We start from the raw sequence: 18,911 nt of genomic DNA, 5'->3' as shown, positions 1-18,911 counted from the left end.
TAAAACCGTTTCATTGTCATTTGAGGTACTGTGTGTTACATCAACAGAATCGGTAAGAAGCATATTTTTTAGCGTTTCTTATATTTATTAATAATCTTATTTTAAAAATATCGTTAAAATTAATTAAAGCGGCGAAGCTTAAGCGAAGAACAAAGAGAAATTTCCAAGTACAAATAGATATCTTAAAGAAGCCCAAGTACTAATACATATAAATCATCATTTTACATTATTTCCTAAGATAGAAAAATAGAACTTATAGCCTGAGTTTATACCTAAACCTAAATAATAACTTTTTTCAGCATACATAGATATATAAAAATAATTTAACTATATTATCAAAATATGGAGATGTTATATGCTGCAACTAAGAGCTACTCCTAGAAAGTCTTCAAATCCAATAGTAATCGATCCAGTTTGTTGCATATCTCTTGTCCTAAATGCCTCTGTAACACAAAGTATGGTCAAATGCTTTGAAGCATTCTTCTATTGATCCCCCCAATTTATAAAATTCTTTTTTCTTATTCATCTTATCTGGTCAATCAAATGATTCAAAGCTTTTCTAGTAAGACTTTGACATATTTTAATAAATAAACGTACTTAGATTATATTAAATATTGTCAACTATTGCATGTACAGATGTTTACAATACCAAATTTCTAAATAAATCAGTAAATGATAAATTATATAATTCTATTCCTTCTACATAAGTATCTTTAATTACCTGTAAACCTCTGTATTTGAACACACAATACTATAAATTGGTCAACGGTAATGGACTGATGATCACGAACATCGCTCTTTTTTATGAGGAATTTAATAAATTCTGGACTAAGCTTGTAGCCCATTTGTGTTAGAGCTGCGCTTAATTCACTCTCTTGTATACTACCCGAATTGTCATGGTCAAAGCCACGAAATACACCGAGCCAAGCATTTATGTAATTGTAAAGAGCTTGAAATTCCGTGATGTTTATAGTACCATCATTTTCTTTGTCAAACATGCCTGTAAAGGAAATAAAATTAATATTGCTAATATTTTTATAACTTGTGAAAGGAACTCAAAATTCGACATATTGTATTTTCTTTGTTGTACAAGACCTATAAACATACCGATCATTAATTTGCACGCTGTGTCAGAGAAAGTACCTCCTTGACCGTTGGCCAATGCAGGCTTCAATTCTGTAGCAGTTATTCGTCCACTTCCATCCCTGTCCACTGTGGAGAACCATCGTTGTACTTCTGGATTTATTTCTGATCCTGGATCAGTAGAGCCGTACATCGCGCTCTTGAAGGAACGAGGATAAGATAAATACAATAGAGAAAAATCGTAAAGTCGTACAAGCTGTAAACGAAATCAGACGCCAACTACTCGTCTGTACGTCAAAGCTAATTGTATCAACTTAACGTGCGCGAATCAGGCGATTCGGAGATTTAATAATAAACTGATGAAATGATAGAATAAGCGTGCATCGTATTGTTACTGCGTGCAAATGTAATCGTCACAATTGTTATTTAGAATTACCGGGTATGCCATGACTGAAATTTTCTAACCCTAAGACAGCGTACAAATTACATATATCGTGGCACTCTTATTAAAAGGTTTAGACTATTTTAGACTGTCATCAGCGTCATCACGAGAGTCTGCGTTACCAATAGAGTTACATAATATATACATTTGCACGATAATAACATCTTTGTCAAAACACACTAAACAGCTGTAAAAGAAACTTACGATCTTTATGACGTAGTACCGTGCTTAAATCAGCTTAAATACTGTCCTTTTTTTAAGTGTAAGGTGTAGGAACCACACAACTTCAACGGTCAGCCAATATAATTAGTGTATTCGACCAGAGCGGATTTACACCAACCTAGATTGGATTAATAATGTTGTATACTCTCCTATTGGTGAAATATATAATGTCAACCAATAGTAGAACATTATCCAATCCAAATAGGAGCAAATCCGCTCGGGTCGAAAACGCTATTAGGACAGGCAATTGGCAAAAAAAAAACGGATTAAACTATAAAATTGATGAAATCCTCGATACATTTTATTGTGCTGCTAAGTAAATTTTATTTCATAATTCGGAATACCATAAAATAGATAACTTGGAGCAAGTGTAGATGACTTGAGACAGCATGTATTTTTGTTAAATTCAATTATGGATGGATACCATGATTAAATTTAACAATAAATAATACATGCTGTCTCACACTTGTTCTAATTCACCTATATTTACGGTACCCATTTGTGTTTTATCTTTATATAGATTAAATAAGTATACAACGGCCTTAAGTGCGCACTAGTATACTTCTAATCGAATTCTTTTTTGTTAATATACACTAACAAAACATCTGTCATATTGACCTTCATAAAATAACAGGTGCCATATTACAAAAAGAAGTTAAAAGAGAGTTCAATAGAAAAAGAAGTTTTGCAACTGTTATATAATAATAAGATTCTTAATACATATTTAATATTTAATATTTGGCGAAAACAAAAAAGAGTTCTAATGCAATCTAGTGTAAGAAAAGACAACCTTAGGTCTGTTCGCATTGCTTAAAATCTTCAAAAATTTTTTAATAAAAAATGAGATAGATATATTAATATATATATTTAGGCGTTGAAAAGAGAGAAAATGAAGATGCTGAACGCAAATAAACCTTTTATTTTGATGTCATGAAAATCAAGATGATTTTTTTGTTAGAAAATTTAATTATTTATCAACGTTAAGAATAAAAATAAAGTTATTTTGATTTTTTTTTTATTGACTTTTTGTGTGTTTTCAGTGAGAAAACTAGAAACAAGACTAAAAATTTTATAATTATAAAGCTGTTTTTTCATTTAAATACAACTAATATGCCATTAGATTCTCAGCCAACTTCCATACCACGTTTAGAATACCAGTTCTCGTCCGATCACTGAAGTCAAACAACGTTGGGCACGGTTAGTACTTGGATGGGTGACCGCTTGGGAATACCGTGTGATGTTGGCACCTTTTTTTTGCAATTTTATTTTATTTATAATAAAAAAGAAAGAAAATATCGAATAATTTTCTAGCCACATGCATTAATTAATCAGCAAATGATGCTTATATTTACTATTACATAATAAAAACAAAATTTTAGAAATGATAGAATCAAATTCTCAAGATCTCATTATTTCAAGCAATTGTGTCGCCATCTTACAAGCAGAGTTATTACTTCAACTAACTTTATGATTGATGCTTCTCACGTCGACATGTTTTGTATGTTTCTAAGCAATAGCAATTCTGGATTTTTCGAACAGAAACAATAAGCTTTTGTCTCTTCGTAGTTTGTTCTTATTCGCCAAATCTTTTCCGAATAGTTTAATCTTCGCATCGTAGTCCTGCAAGCGAGAAAGTCAACAACGTGTTACATTGGCAGCATTGCTTGCTTTACGCTTGTCAATTGTAGTAGACTGGAATGAATTGGAGTCGTCGGGAGTGATTACTAACAATACTTTATTTTCGTAACAGTTCTGAGTCAAGCGAAAAGAGGAGATCGAGTTCTTGTACCGCGCCGTGGCTTTGGATAATCCATTTCTGAGATAAAACGAGCATCATGGATGACTTACAGAATTACAAGCTGCAGCTTCAGCAGGTGTTTAGCCTTGTTTTTCCTCTCTTAACCTCGCGTAACAATCGATTGGATGTGACAACTCACTATTGTTTATCCACTTGCAATGTCCTTAGGATGGACTGACTCCTTATCCTTTTCTGTATTTCAGGTGGAAGCGGCTCTCACGACAGATCCGAATAATGAAGAGTTGATAAAGCTGAAATTCGATCTGAAGGAAGTAATAAAGCTGACACATGATTTAATTAAGTCACAACAGCAGGAAAAAAGACAAGCCAATGGCATGGATGCTAAAGATCCTATTTTGCTTGCAGTTCTGGCCAATAAGTGGAAAGTCGGCGATCAGTGTATGGCACCTTGGAGCGAGGATAACAAGTGAGTATCATTCGTATTTTAGATTTGTTCTTCGTTGATGAACTCTTTGAATTTGTATATACTGATGCAATAAGTTGAAGGAAAACAAATGTAGTTTGTCTTATTTAAACTTATTGCATTGTGTACACCTTCAGAAAATTCTATAAGAATGAGAACATACGAGTTTTGAAAAAATTAACTCTTTAATCAAAGTCCTTTATTTCCTTTATTTCTATAAAAATAAAAGACTCTGATTGGTTGATTTTCTTATGCATTATGGATTATGCACAAGTTTTATGCATTATGCAAAAATCTAGTTCCAGTTTTAAAGACAGGCCTATTGTTTATAATCAAATTGAATTTTGATCGAGTTGTGCAAGAAAAGTCATCTAATTTATATATAGCATTGAATTGATATATAAAATGTTTTGAAAGCTGGATATTTTACCTGAGTCATTATTAAAACATAAAATACATGATATAATACTAAGGTGAAATTATTTACAAATTAAAAAATTCCAATCAGAAAGGATTTAGCATATCATTTATTTGCTTTATTTTTCAAATTTATTTTGCAGTTAATACTTGGACTTTATTTTAAGAAACTTTGAATTTAACTTTCCTATTGTCAAATTTTATGTTGAATACTAAAGAGGAAAGATCAAGAATATTAATATTATTAAAGTAAATATTAATTATGATAGTGTGTTATAAGTAATCAACTGTTTGGGTAAAAAAATTGATAATGATTTATTTAAAAAGAAATGCAATGAATATTCTGAAATAAAACATTTTATATAATTTTTTAAATATTATATATTGCAAAATCTTACAGGTATTATGAAGCAACTATAGATGCAATAAGTGAAGATGGAATAGTAAATGTAACATTCAATGAGTACAAGAACACTGATGTTACTATGCTCAGTCAGCTAAAGTCTGTTGCTAAGAGGCCAGCATCAGACTGGGCAGATCAAAAATCAAAGTAAGTCATTCCTGATCTATGATGTCTAAGATAATGTATCATTGTAAATCGATGTGAAATATATCTTATGTTTTTGCACATGCCTACCTTTATGAGAAACATAAAAAATATAAGGCGACAATTTACTAATCATTCATTTTTTCCTCCTGTTTCTCATTTCTGAATTGGCAACTAACTCCACCATTGGTATGGTATTACATCTGAAATATGCTCATTATTGTTCATTTATCCTTTGATGTCACGCGGTCCGTGTGCATCGTCGGGCTCCAGAAAAAGGTAACAAGAATTGTCCAATTCTTGGACCACGTCTTTGAAAAACAAATTAATTATATATGTGCAAAAGAATTGACAAATTGTAATTACATTCTATGCAGTGAATGACAAAGTATATATGTATTATAATAATATATATATTATTATAATAATATTATATATATATTATTTTGCTCTTTTGTGACATCATAAATTTTATGATATAATAATTTATGATATAATATACTAATTTTTGTAAGTTGTAAGTAATTGGTACATGCATCGAGATAATATTAATATTTATTGAAATGCATGTATTGATAAAAATATATGGAAACGTTATTGTTATTTATATATCTAAAATATCTTGAATTGTCTCTATTTTACTCAAATGATAAATTTATTCGTTTATATATAATTATAGGAAAATGCAAGCAGCTGCAGTTGCGGGTTCGGATCCAAATAAGCAAAGGGAATACCTTAAGAAAAAGAAGCAGAGGAAATTACAGCGATTCAAAGAATTGGAGGAGGAACGGGAATTGGAAAAGAACAAGTGGCTAGCATTTACTAACAAGGTATGCAATACTTCATTTACATAGCATATCCAGAATATGTTTAAATCATGTTTCTATTATAACTATTTTTGTTCTCTGCAGTCCTCGAAGAAAGGTGTTATAAAGAAGAGCATCTTTGCGACACCGGAGAACGTAAATGGTCGTGTGGGAATTGGTACCTGTGGTGTTAGCGGTCGAGAAATGACCAAGTTCAGTAACGGAGAGAAGTGGAGGCGAGGAGCTTAAATAAATTATATGTAAATAGATATATCATAATTTGTGATGGAAAAGATAGAGTTATCGTGAAATTATCATTATATTATAAAGACTGGTTTATGAACGCTTCTGCGATACGTGAGTGAACGATATGGCAATGTTTATGAGTTTAGCGACAGTGAAGTGCGTCTAATATCTTGTCTTAGTAATACTGATCCTATCAAGCATCAAGACAATTTCGAATTTTTTACTATAATACAATTCAAAAGTAACTGCAGCGAATAAATGTGTTTTTAGATTAATACATTTCTGTAAGCATAACTTGTTTACAATCTTATTGAATATAAATAAATGTATATTTTAACGTGCAGCTTTGAAGATATTTTTATCTTTAAGAGAGTATGGACGTATATATGTAATACAAATATTAAGTAAAAGAGTAAAAAAATTATATATATAAATATTAATAACATTAATTGTTAATAGATAGTGATTTTTGTAGTGTAATTTTGTTTTGATTATCAAAATAAGTTAATATTAAAATCAAGCCATTTAAGGTTTAGCTTATCATATAGCATACTTTATTCTTTTCTTGTTTATTGGCTCTCGATCTTGCTTCGATAATGAAAGGAGACAATATGGCAAAAAATCGCACTTTATTCAAGTGATATCTTAGGAACATCAGTTTAAAAAGAATGTAGGAATATCTTCCGACATCTTCAGACGTTCTTTTGAATGTTTGTGCTGTGTAAGTATAATTCATGAATATTTGAGTTAAGCCAGTAACGTCAATATTTCTTCATTCGGTCTGTCAGATAAATCAAATTTTACCCTGTAGTTGTACGAATCTGTTTTATCTCGTCCGGTCGGTGACGTAGATCAGCAGCTGCCGTCAGAATGGGTCAAAATCAATATGGTGGTTTTTGTCGTCCAGTCATACGTCAGCTACTGATAAATATCACGAAAAAATGCGGACTCAGCATCTTGATAAGACGAAAAAATAACTCTTCTCTCTTGAACAGAACGTTCGTTGCGTTTATCGTGCGGCATTAAAGATACCTTATTATTTCCTGAATTTCATATTCTAACCTGTACGCGTTACTTATCATCGCGAGATGAAAGTATCGTGAGATAGACCAGTGACAAATATGGCATTATGTCAACGTAGGAAATCTTCGTTATAATCTCCACGTGAATAAAGCTGACGTCAATGAGCAAGAATTGATCTTGTTTATTCTGACTTGCGTGGTTCTTTTGGCCCGAAAAAATGGGATCGAACGAGGAGAATAGACTTGCAAACGGCGACGTTCGGGTACACAGAGACGTTGATTGGGCTAGATACGGTTTACGTGACCCAGAGGCACAAGAAAACGCAAAAAGAAATAATGGAGATGATAATAATGCTCTTGGTCCAGAAATGTATCAGGCCGGTGCAAACGAATTGTTCGCGCAGGAATATGTAAGAAATATGTGTGACATAATAGAAAGTTAAATTGATTCAACTATAGTGTCTTATAGTATTACTCTTTTGTATTTTCCATAGAGTTCGGATCCTTGGTGGAAATCGAACTTTTTTATCTCCCAGCCTGTGTTGTTTGGCACCTGGGATGGCGTTTTTACATCTTGCCTTATTAACATATTTGGTGTAATTGTATTTCTGAGATCTGGCTGGATAGTTGGTCAAGCAGGTGTTTTGAATGCAGTATTAATCATCTTTTGTACAGGTAGTATCATTACATTAGTAAAAGATTAATTATTAAATCTGTTCTTTGTGGTTAAACTAATATATACTTATTGTACTTAAAATGAAATAGATATATATTTGAAGTTTAGTGAAAACTAGGTAAAAAATTTTAGTGCAGTCCAGTCAATGAACTCTATATATAATATACTGGAGTATACTTTCCTTATATATATTAAATTATAGGAAACTACTGCTGACAGAGAATAGGAAGGTAAATATAATTTGTTTGAAAAGAAAACGAAGAAAGATTAATTGTGCAAGAAGTTTATTCCAGCAATATAGAAAAAGAATAGATCTAAATACTTGTTTTTCTAATTTTTTTCTATAACTTTAACTAATCAATGAGACCCTGACAAAGAAAACAGTAATTTTTGCATTAAAATGTTGTTTTGTAGGAATTGGAATATTTCCACTTTTCTTGAAGGATACTGCAGAATATTATAGAGCTGACTTCAGTACAGTGACAAAGAACAGATTTATATAACTAATATATTTATATTATTAATTCAAAAGATACAATAGAGTTTTGCCTTAATTATATCTTTTGTAAAATATATATATTTTCATGAGCGAGACGCTACAAATATATCTTCTACAAGAACGAGAATATTTTTCTAAAAATAATATTTTGAAATAATTTCTTTAAAATAATACTTCTAAAATATATATTACATATATATTAAATATATATTAAATATATATTAAAAATAATACTTCTAAAATATATATATATTTTTAATACTTAAAAATATATATATATTTTTTAAATAAGTTGATGCAAATATTGGGGGAGATTATTGTGTATTGTAATGATTTCAGTATGTATTGCATTGGTGACAGTACTGTCAGCTGTGGGTATATGTGAACGGAGTAGAGTCGAAAGTGGTGGAGTGTACTTTCTCTTGTCGCATGTACTGGGTTCTAGATTTGGTGGCTCTATCGGATTACTTTACTGCTTCGGGCAGGTAGGAACGAATAAACCCATCCTTCCATTTTATCAGCGATTCCAAGAATCGGTTTGTGGATTTTATTTCAGGCGGTGGGTTGTGCTCTAAACGTTTTAGGTTTTGGGGAATCAATGGCCGGTCTTGTAGGTTTGAATTCAGCATGGACACAACGCGGCTTCGCGTGCGCAGCCGTTATATTGTTGTCCGTAATTAATGTGGCTGGTGTTAAATGGGTTATAAAATTGCAATTTATCCTCTTACTTATCCTACTCCTCGCTGGAGTTGATTTCATGGTTGGAAGTTTTACTCATACCAACATTGGTAAGATAACATATCGTATTGTATTATATTATAACAAAAAATAACAATGTGTAATGTAATAAGAATTTTGTAAAATGCTTTATGTCTTTGTGTATGAATATAGCTAAAGTAACTTACTATTTACTTTTGCAGATTCTGGTTTTGAAGGTTGGCTTTCAGGAAATTTGAGGAACAATACCTTTCCCGATTATCAAGATGGATATAACTGGTTTACCGTGTTCGGTGTATTCTTTCCCACGGTCACCGGTGTTTTAGCTGGAATTAACATGAGCGGAGATTTGAGGCATCCATCTAGCGATATTCCCAATGGTACTTTAGCGGCGTTGGGAACTGGGTAAAATGAATTGTCTTTAATGTGAATTATTTTGAAAAATTTTTGATCTTTACATTAAAACGATTATTATTTGCAGAACGTTTTTATATTTATGCTTTTCGTTAACTCTCGCGGCAACTTGCGTCAGAAATGCTTTGCTTATCAACTTTACTATAGCATCAACGGTATCAGCAATCTCAGTGTTACTACTTGCTGGTCTGTACGTATCATCGTTTAGTAGCTGTTTAGGTGCCATGTATGGCACACCTCGCGTTCTTCAATCTATCGCCAGTCAAAATGTTATACCAGGAATGAGTTGCTTGCAAAGAGGGGTAATTATTCTCGTTGATATTATTTGTTATATATTTATTATAAATTTATCTTAGATATAATAAATAACAGGAGAGAGAGAGAGAGAGAAAGAGAGGGAGGGAGAGAGAGAGAGAGAGAGAAAGAGAGAGAAAGAGAGAGAGAGAGAGAGAGAGAGAGAGAGAGAGAGAGAGAGAGAGAGAGAGAGTGGGGGAGATTATTTTATTTCACATTTAAGAAAATTTATAATTTTTTCATATATACAATTCTTTTATATCATAATTTATCAGAATAACAATTCTGTTTTCAGAGAGGACCAAATAAAGTACCTGTATACGCTATGCTAGTTGTTGCTGTAGTAACGTTGACTTTCATCATTACCGGACAAATTAATACACTCGCTCCAATTGTGACAATGCCATTTCTGTTAACGTACGCCTGCTTAGATTATGCATACTTTGCTCTCGCACAAACGTTTGATCTTCGGCACACCCGCGAACAACGATTCCGTTCGCAATCTCCGACATTCGATCGCAATTATGGCTCCGCAAGTAGGAACAACTCATTAATTGATATGGATAATGATTTGGACAGTCTGTTTCCCGAGAGAATAAGACATAAAAATCTTATGGTAAGAAATCATATGCACCAAAGCATATTATCTCTTTTGAAGATTTATCCAGTAATATTTACTGACATTTACATACAGAGAAACAACAGTATTTCTGACAATAATGTATATGTGGATTCATCACCGAGTATCGAGGATGTCAGTGTTTCCGGTACACCAGAACGAAAAGTTCACATCCATAATAAACTAGGAAATTGGTATAGTCCTTTGTGCAATAGATGGTTTTCGTTATTGGGTGTAAGTACTTATTCATTGAGAAAATCGTTACTTTCTCCGAAATACATCACTTTTTCACGTTAAGAGATCTATTCTCGAAATATCTAGTTATATTAAAGATTAATGTAAGTACATTCACATTGCAGTGCCTTGTAAAATTACTTATAATGTTTCTCGTACACTGGGGATATGCGATCGCTAATATTGTCGTCGTATTTCTCGTTTGGAGTTATGTCGGCCACGCTAACCCTGCTGTAAAACCTGGAATTTCTGCGGAATTCCAATTCTTTAAATGGTTTCGAATTGCATTACTTCGAATTATGGGGTAAATTTCATTATTTATTATTATACAATTATTTTGAATTGCTAAATTCAAAACTTATAAGGATTGAAATTAAACAGGAAATAATTCATTTCTTTTTTTTCTCTTAAAAATTGATTACATTTGATTATAGAGTGCTTAGAAAAAATATAGTATAAAGATTTCTTTAGAAGTAAATTTTGTATTTTATGTTATAGGAGGAAAGTTTATGATTACGAGCAGATAGTAGTAACCCCTGTGCATCCAGGTGTTCAAATGTGTTCGGCTCAACTAAATGAAGAGAATGAGGATTTCTCCGGAAGAAGAAGATATCATCAAACGGCTACAGTTACAGGTCAATACGTTAATGTCGATTAAATGTATGAAATTATGTGATCTTTCCGAAATTATCAATTGTGTGAGTTTATATGCTATTCTAATAACAAATAGTAGCGCGTCTTTTTCAGTGGCAAGAACAGATTATGCATATATACTAATGGCTAATATTTAATATTATATTTTAAGACTTGATAAGGAGCAGCTTACAGCAATCTTTAGACAACTATCATTTTCACTTCTCATTTTATAATATTGTCAATCGCGCAAACAGCTAGTCTAACTTATTTAATGTGCATACGCATTTGAAATGAAATGCAGCTTTAAAAGTAGTTTTTAACAATCAATGGGATCATATGTAAAATTGATTGTATGAAACGTACAAAGAACTGATGTAATGGTAGCGTTAGATTTTGTAAGTATTTACTTATCGCGATTGACGTACGTAGGGATAATTTAAACAAAAGGAAATGATTTATCCTTACAATGTCATAAGACTTGTCGGACAGAAAATATTCACTTCATCTGATGTTGAAGACGATAAAATATCCGCGAGAATTTATCGTCTTTGATATGAGATTACTTTTTTACAATTGATTTTATTCGTTCAGAAGTTAATCAAGTGACAATGACAAGTGTATGGCAATCGCATCGTGCATAAAAATACTCTGTAAATATCTAATAATATATATTTATACACTATTTAACACTTTTATAATTCTCGTACAAATGCACGAACAATTTTGTAATTACAGAAAGGAATATATATGTATGTGTGAAAAGAAATCGAATATAATTGTTGTCAGTTTTTCTATTTGCTTTATGAATCGTTTAATCTGCTAAAACAAATGTTAACAAAAATAAGTTTATTTTTTTATAAAGAAATTATCTTTTCAATTATCAATAATGAACTAAACGATATAAAATTTTACTAAAACTACACTATCATAATATCATTATTATGTGTGTTCTTAGACGAATACTAGAGTAATAGAAGGTTGTTCAATGATTATGATAATGTATTAAGAAAAAGTCACATGATATATTAACGAAAAGAAATACAAAGCGTTTTCTTCAATAATGTATATTTATATAACGATAATCTTATATTATAAATTATTTTACAGCAATCAGCAAATATATATTTCTCTTATTGCGAAACTTCTTACATTGTTTCAATCTCTATCCTACGGACGAAACTATTAGGTCAGCGACCTCTCGATCTTGACAGAGAACAGATAGTTGCATCGTAACCTGCGTTCCACTTAGCGCTAGTCTAGCACGTGCTAATATTTCCTTTCCTCCTCGGAAGACGCCACTTAGAAGCAAAATGTGAGCAGCTGCTCCGCTCTGTACTTTATTACTGCGTTCGACAGCTTCTAATCCCAAAAATCCCGTAAGACTTTGAATCGCTCCTTCTAAAGACGTCACTGAGGCTCCCAGGGCGAATGTTTCTTCTAACTTGGCATATCCTTTTGCAGCGAATGTATCCCAAACGGTATTAAAGTCCATACCTCTGTTACTAACGCCACGTATTTGATCGGCTACAGTAACTTCCAAATCTTCCAACTAAAAAATCATATACATAATCATATATTAATTTTGCGAATAATAATTTCGTTTTAACATAATATAAAACGAATAATCATTTAAATGACTGTATTTTTTCCTCTCAATGAGGAAAAGCATAATTAATTTTGTGTTAATGCATTGCCTATAGAGATATTTATATGAGAATTATTTTCACATTAATCTTTTACCATATATTCATCGTGGTATCCTTGTTCTGCATCTGGTATTCCGGTCGTTGGATCGCAATCTCTTGCCATAAATCGAAGTGTCGTGGGAATGGTAACGACGCTCGCTTGTATATCTTCTGGGTATTTTAATACTGTATAGGTGGTTCCTGGCTCGTTGTAAGATAATCGAGGACACGATACCACGCATACAATAGAGTAACTGAAATAAATAGTTCGTTACATTGTGTCAGAAAAATGCAAGGAACAATGTTATAATCGATAAATGCATTTACCTTTCGGGAGGTTCAACGGCCACTACCACATCTTCGAGGAGTTGATCGGAGAGTGTGTTCACACAGTCGAACTGTAAAATAAGATATTCAGGGAATGTATGTTTGATGCATTTGACATTATATTCTGTTTCGGATTCTGTCAATTCAAACACCGGCGAGGATTTTAGAAGCGATGTGTCTTGGATGATCATGGCTAAATGTGGGATCTGCGATAATTTCTCCATGAAGCTTTCTTCTCTGGTCAAACGAGGCTGCTTGATAGTAGTGTGCACTTCCACTTGAGCTGGTTCCTCTATCGTCTGAGCTGGAGGTATCTGTAATGCAACAATTATATGAATAAACTTAAAAATTCTTTTTTAAATTAATCAGAAATTTTCTAAAAAAGAAAGATATATGAAAGATATATATAAATTTTTTGTTATTACAATAAAAAACTCCAATTTATATATAACACAATTCCATTTTCCATTCATCGCTACATTTGCTTTCACTTACTTTTAGTTTTTCGAATATATATAAAATATATATAAATCGAAATAAATAGAAATAAATCGAAATAAATAGAAATTATTAAAAATTATTAAAAATAGAAATGCAAATAAATTTTTTTTTAATTATTAGAAACATAAGCATAATATGATTAATGTTGACTTTATCTTTTTGCAAGATGCTTATGTATATGTATAGAAGATAATTATCTCGCCTTTATGAGCGAATTTCTCAGAAAATTGGAGAAAATACCTGAGAAATGTCGAATGAGTCTTCCATGGATGTTTGTATGTAATTTTTTAAGGCCCTTTCCAGTGTCGGTATAGACAGCAAAGGCGGCTGTATCAGAGGCAATATAGTCGGATCGTTCTGTTGCTGCAAAATCGTACAATAGTAAGCTGCACGATCGCGAACCTCGTCGTCCGAGTCCAACTGGCAACGTGAGAGTAACACCAATACGTTCGGAAGTAAGGGTGGACAGGCGGCAGCGAAACGTGCCAATGCGGTAACGGCTGCTGCTCGCACGCTAGCGCTTTCGAGGATAACGCGATTGTAGATAAAGCGGATGTATCTCGACGGTTGTTTCGACGTAGGTCCTTCCTGGCCAAGTAAATGCAAAATGCGAACGGCGAGGGAGATGTGTTCGCAATCTTCGATGAATTCGCAGAGATGCGCGAGTCCCGCTTCCTTGGCTTCTGCATTTCCTTCCATTACGGCTATGATGGTATCAGCGATCGCCGCTTTATATTCCAGCCCGCCCTCGTCTCTTAGCATAGCCGAGAGGAAGTTCATCAAAACCGCGTGCTTGCGAGGGAACTTTTGACACAGAGCCCTGAGAGAAAAAAGAGATTTTAGAAGAAATGGTATGCATATTAACGAAATTATCATATAATTCGCAAAATGAAATTTACCTGATGGCTTGGACTACTACGACTTTAAATTCATCCGAAATTTCCGAAACAAAGGTGGCGATCTGCTTCATTAGACGGTCAACGGAACTCTCTGCTCCGGTCTTCAAGAGGGTGGTTATCGCCAAAGTGGCAATTGATCTGTTCGGGTCTGTGATCAGATTTTCCAGATCCAGATTGCAAGCTGTGACCGCCGCTGGATGAGACATCGCGACTTTGTTGAGAGTCCTGACTGCAGCAAATCGAAGTGCTGGCTTCGGCGAGCCACAGAACAATTGCAGAACGCTAATCGCTGGTCCAATTTCTCTGGCACCGCTTCGTCCAAGATTGACCAAAGCATGCGCTGCCTCATACACCACCATTTCGGATTTATGGCGTAGACAGGATTCAATGAATCCTATCAATTCCTCGCCTTCGTCCACCTCATCCAATAATTTATATGCCATTCTAATCAACATGCAAGCCGCATAAGGACTCTTTGGGCTTGTCCTCATAAGTTTCGCAACCAGCTTGATTACCGCATGCTTATCTGCCTTACGTGCTTGATACAAGACACCTAGAGCATGATACTGAACCATCACATTGTCACAATTTAATGCCTCCTGAGCCTCATTTGCCCATCTCCTTGCAACGTCACTGGATACGCTTGTCAAATGCAAGGAAGAAACAAGAGCAGCGCTGGACACAGCTGGCGAGCGATCAATTATGGCTTGCTTCATGTAACGCTCGATTGCTGCTAGCATACTACTATCGGTGATGGTGCAGAGTGCTCGAATAGCGGCAGCTCTGTACAAATCTTCCTTTCCTGTCATATCTTTCGTTAGACTGGACGTGACTATAATCACATCCTCGGCTAAGGAACTTAATTCTTTGATACCCAGATAGACCAGTCGTCTCAATATAACATCACGCGACTGAAACAGCTTGGTCATAGCAAAGAAAGCCTCCGTGGCTTCCGTCGTACCTAATTGTTCGCCCTGGTTGAGCAAATACAGAATTTTTGTAAGAATGTGAGCACATTTTCTCGGATTTACAGGTGTGTTGTTAAATGTACGTGCTTCCTGAAGAACTGTGGTCTTCTCCAAGTTTTGAAATGGATTTCCACCACCTTGATCAGACAGGAAAGATATATGTCAGTACTCAATAATCATAGACACTAAATTCTAATAAGATCTAAAACACGTATAATTTGAAAATGTATGCTCGTAGGAAATTATTACAAAACTCGATACATAATACGATATCTATACTTATTATAACATTTGTTACTTCTGTAAAAATGTGTTTACTTGTAATTGTCAGAAACTACTTGATAACCTACACGCGACTTCTAATTCTCCCTCGCGATTAACACTCGCATTAAGAATAATAGGAATATTAATTCATAATTACCATCCTCCTCCTCCTTTTTGTCACGCTTAAACGTAATCATATTTCAATGCGAATAAAATTTCGGATGACGAAAAGATACTACGACACGTCAGCTCGGTAGACGTATTCTAGACGGCCATTGCAGTTTCTATCTTTCACTGTCTTTCCTACGGAGTGAGATACGTGGAGCATGAAGAAAATACGTATAGGATTCGAGTAATTGAGAATGAAAGAAATAAAAACGAATGAATTACATTCGTGAATTATATTGTTAGGGATATATATATATATACCAGAGTAAGGCAATTACTAATGAGATATTATTAAAACCGTGGGGAACTCTGAATTTTTGTGATTATCAATATACACATGGCTTTAAAAATAATTAGTTTTTTATATTACTGACTGTTGATAAATATAAATCTACAATCGCTATCATCCATAAATATCGATATTATCAATTATCAATAAATCTATATTTTGCTATTCATTTATCAGGATTATTAAAATATAATAATCTACATTTATTATACAACAAATATTCAGTTTTGTGTCCATATAAATCCAAATTAGAATAATGAGAATTAATAACAAAGGTAGGACTTTCATTAATTAGGATGTCTATGCCGTCAGTTTAAGATTAAAACGCCGAATTATGTATATAATAACGTATAAATGATATATATAGATATAGGATATATAAGTGTGTGCGTGTGCGTGGCGTGTGCGTGTCACGGCGTGTGCGCGCGCGCGCGCGCGCGCGCGCGCGTGTGTGTGTGTGTGTGTGTGTGTATGTGTGTGACTCCCTATAAGCCGTCGTTTTGCCGCTTGAAGTTCGGAGAAGCCCAACTACAGCAAAAAGTAGATGTGTTTAAATTGTTACCGATCATTTCAAAAAATGAATTTCGGCAATGACAGTGAACAATTGCAGCTCTTTTCATTTTCTTGCAATTTTTGTATAATTGCACACCAGCATTCGCTGTTTCCTAACTTTTTTAACTACTACCGATAATAATCTATTTCGCAATGTTACTGACAAAATACTGCTCGAACAATTTAAACGTACTCTGAAATGCATTAATTGTCAGTTTCATACATGAATTAAGTGTATAGAAAAAACGATTTTATATTAATGATCATAAATCCACAGTAATTAGCAATTTGTCGCTCCATGAAAAAGTAGCAGAATTTTAGCGGCTGGAATTTTGTCGACGGTTCTTTTGAAGAAGAAACGTAATGTCACAAAGTAAAGATAGCCGCTTAACTGTAATTAGCGCTTTGACGCTATGTGAAATTACGCCTTTATGTGTACTAAATATGTTTTTATGTATTTTATGCATGTTTATATATATTTAGTTATAAGATATTTCGTATCTTTTCTACCTCAAATAAAAACATTAATTTTTTTATTTTTAATACATGTATATCTAATTTCAAAATTTTCAAAAAATTTAATTTTTAATGTTTTACTTTTAATATGTTTTTATCTTTACGATAATTCCATATTGAAATTTGGCGCTTTCCGTAAGAGTAGAGTAAGTCACGTGATCGCAAATCACACGAACGACATCTGTGCTAAAAGCGACTGTAAACAAACTGATAAAAATGGCGTCCGCCTTAGAGAATCTCGAGGCTCAATTGGAATTGTTTATCGAGAATGTACGACAAATACGCATTATAGTGAGCGATTTTCAGCCTCAAGGGCAAAATGTATTAAATCAGAAGATGTGAGTACTCATGTAACATGCATATATTCGTATATTCATGTGTGGAAACGTTACCTTTATAAATTAACCTCGCACATCATGCAATACCTGATATACTCTATAAATTTATGATCCACACACTCACTGAGATTTCATAGATCTGTTCTCCTTAGCTGAATTTTTTGCACGATTCATCTTTCTTTTTTTTTCTCTTTATGTTTGAGAAAAAAGAAAAGATGAATCCTGCACAAGAAGTTAAAAAGGACAGATCTCATATTCGTTTAACCATGAATTATAATTAATATCACTAAAATGTGAAATACTCATTTTAAAAAATGTAGAACAAGAAGTGTCTAGATTCTAAGAAATGTACCTGCCTTTATGCTTGTTTTATCTTTTTTTATCTTCATCAGGAAAAAGAAAGACAATAGGCAAACACTGATACACATCAAATCAAATACTTAGAATTATAATACCTTGAATAATACTGATCTAGAAATTCAATAAATCTTTTTCTTTGTAGTCAAGGTTTAGTCAATGGCTTACAAGAAATTGACAAGCTAAAGTCTCAGGTACAAGATGTCCATGTGCCATTGGAAGTATTTGAGTAAGTCTAATAATATTGATGTTATTAATTATTTTTTTGACAAATCTATTATTACAAAAATACTCATTTTAGTTACATTGACCAAGGGAGAAATCCTCAATTATATACTAAAGACTGTATAGAAAAGGCTTTGACGAAAAATGAACAGGTTAAAGGAAAAATAGATGCCTATAGGAAATTCAAGGCAAATATGCTGGTAGAGTTGAATCGAGTTTTCCCGCATGAACTAACCAAATACAGAGCGATTCGCGGAGATGAATAGGATAATTTAGTTTCAAGGACCAAGATTTTGATAGATACATGTGTCTCTGCGAACATTGTTACACGATGTGTAATATATGTTCTTGGTAACTTCTATATTTAAAAAAATACTTCTTAAGCATGACACTTAATATTATATTTTCTTGTATATATATATTATAAACATATCTTATGCAATTTTCTAAAAATTAAAGAAACTTATAAAAGATAGTGTTGAAATGTTTATATTTTTTGCATTCTTGGTTTAGCCTAATCTAATTAAACCAACACTTGTGCAAATTTTATTGAATAATCGTCGCGCTATTCTTTGTATTAAAACACTTGTATATTACGCTTGTATTGTATACCAAGTGTTCAAAACAACGTTATAAATTTTTAATTTGGATATATGGCTTTTTTTTAAAGAGGGTTCAGATAAGAATTATTTGATTTCAAGGAAATATGGCATTTATTATTTTTTA

The 18,911-nt window shown here is 33.0% G+C and overlaps 5 protein-coding genes and 1 pseudogene across 6 annotated transcripts; 4 read left to right on the top strand and 2 right to left on the bottom strand.

Annotated features, from left to right (window-relative positions):
- Window positions 1-64: 64 nt before the first annotated feature.
- Pef (penta-EF-hand domain containing protein peflin) lies at window positions 65-1,921 on the bottom strand. Of its 2 annotated transcripts, XM_011051852.2 has the most exons (5): window positions 1,730-1,921; window positions 1,520-1,638; window positions 1,108-1,282; window positions 722-1,000; window positions 65-443 (listed from the first exon to the last, which is right to left on the bottom strand). In XM_011051852.2, the coding sequence occupies exons 2-5, from the start codon at window positions 1,529-1,531 to the stop codon at window positions 352-354; spliced, it is 558 nt and encodes a 185-aa protein (XP_011050154.1). In that variant the 5' UTR covers window positions 1,532-1,638; window positions 1,730-1,921; the 3' UTR covers window positions 65-351. The 2 variants fall into 2 exon arrangements, with proteins under 2 accessions (XP_011050154.1, XP_011050155.1); XM_011051853.2 differs by lacking the exon at window positions 1,520-1,638 and having other exon boundaries at window positions 1,730-1,918.
- A 953-nt stretch (window positions 1,922-2,874) lies between these two features.
- LOC147910566 (5S ribosomal RNA) lies at window positions 2,875-2,993 on the top strand (annotated as a pseudogene).
- Window positions 2,994-3,207: 214 nt separating this feature from the next.
- On the top strand, window positions 3,208-6,328 carry Spf30 (Splicing factor 30). The gene is made up of 5 exons (XM_011051850.2): window positions 3,208-3,621; window positions 3,749-3,972; window positions 4,787-4,936; window positions 5,613-5,763; window positions 5,845-6,328. The coding sequence occupies exons 1-5, from the start codon at window positions 3,583-3,585 to the stop codon at window positions 5,986-5,988; spliced, it is 708 nt and encodes a 235-aa protein (XP_011050152.1). The 5' UTR covers window positions 3,208-3,582; the 3' UTR covers window positions 5,989-6,328.
- Window positions 6,329-6,812: 484 nt separating this feature from the next.
- On the top strand, window positions 6,813-12,237 carry LOC105143487 (solute carrier family 12 member 8). Its single transcript, XM_011051848.2, has 10 exons — window positions 6,813-7,417; window positions 7,502-7,682; window positions 8,522-8,667; window positions 8,739-8,970; window positions 9,103-9,304; window positions 9,381-9,615; window positions 9,903-10,223; window positions 10,302-10,460; window positions 10,586-10,764; window positions 10,959-12,237. The coding sequence occupies exons 1-10, from the start codon at window positions 7,226-7,228 to the stop codon at window positions 11,116-11,118; spliced, it is 2,007 nt and encodes a 668-aa protein (XP_011050150.1). The 5' UTR covers window positions 6,813-7,225; the 3' UTR covers window positions 11,119-12,237.
- Window positions 12,099-16,061, bottom strand: gammaCOP (coat protein (coatomer) gamma). The gene is made up of 6 exons (XM_011051846.2): window positions 15,898-16,061; window positions 14,509-15,613; window positions 13,850-14,429; window positions 13,109-13,422; window positions 12,837-13,035; window positions 12,099-12,645 (listed from the first exon to the last, which is right to left on the bottom strand). The coding sequence occupies exons 1-6, from the start codon at window positions 15,935-15,937 to the stop codon at window positions 12,259-12,261; spliced, it is 2,625 nt and encodes an 874-aa protein (XP_011050148.1). The 5' UTR covers window positions 15,938-16,061; the 3' UTR covers window positions 12,099-12,258.
- A 1,381-nt stretch (window positions 16,062-17,442) lies between these two features.
- MED10 (mediator complex subunit 10) lies at window positions 17,443-18,660 on the top strand. The gene is made up of 3 exons (XM_011051845.2): window positions 17,443-17,603; window positions 18,106-18,189; window positions 18,262-18,660. Exons 1-3 carry the CDS (start codon window positions 17,482-17,484, stop codon window positions 18,449-18,451), a joined length of 396 nt encoding a protein of 131 aa, XP_011050147.1. The 5' UTR covers window positions 17,443-17,481; the 3' UTR covers window positions 18,452-18,660.
- The last annotated feature ends 251 nt before the right edge of the window (window positions 18,661-18,911 follow it).

This window comes from Acromyrmex echinatior, chromosome 2, assembly GCF_024713525.1.
Source record: "Acromyrmex echinatior isolate Ae372 chromosome 2, ASM2471352v2, whole genome shotgun sequence".
Lineage (NCBI taxonomy): Eukaryota > Metazoa > Arthropoda > Insecta > Hymenoptera > Formicidae > Acromyrmex > Acromyrmex echinatior.
The sequence above is the reverse complement of the archived record's forward strand: the minus strand, read 5'-3'. Positions and strand labels throughout refer to the sequence as shown.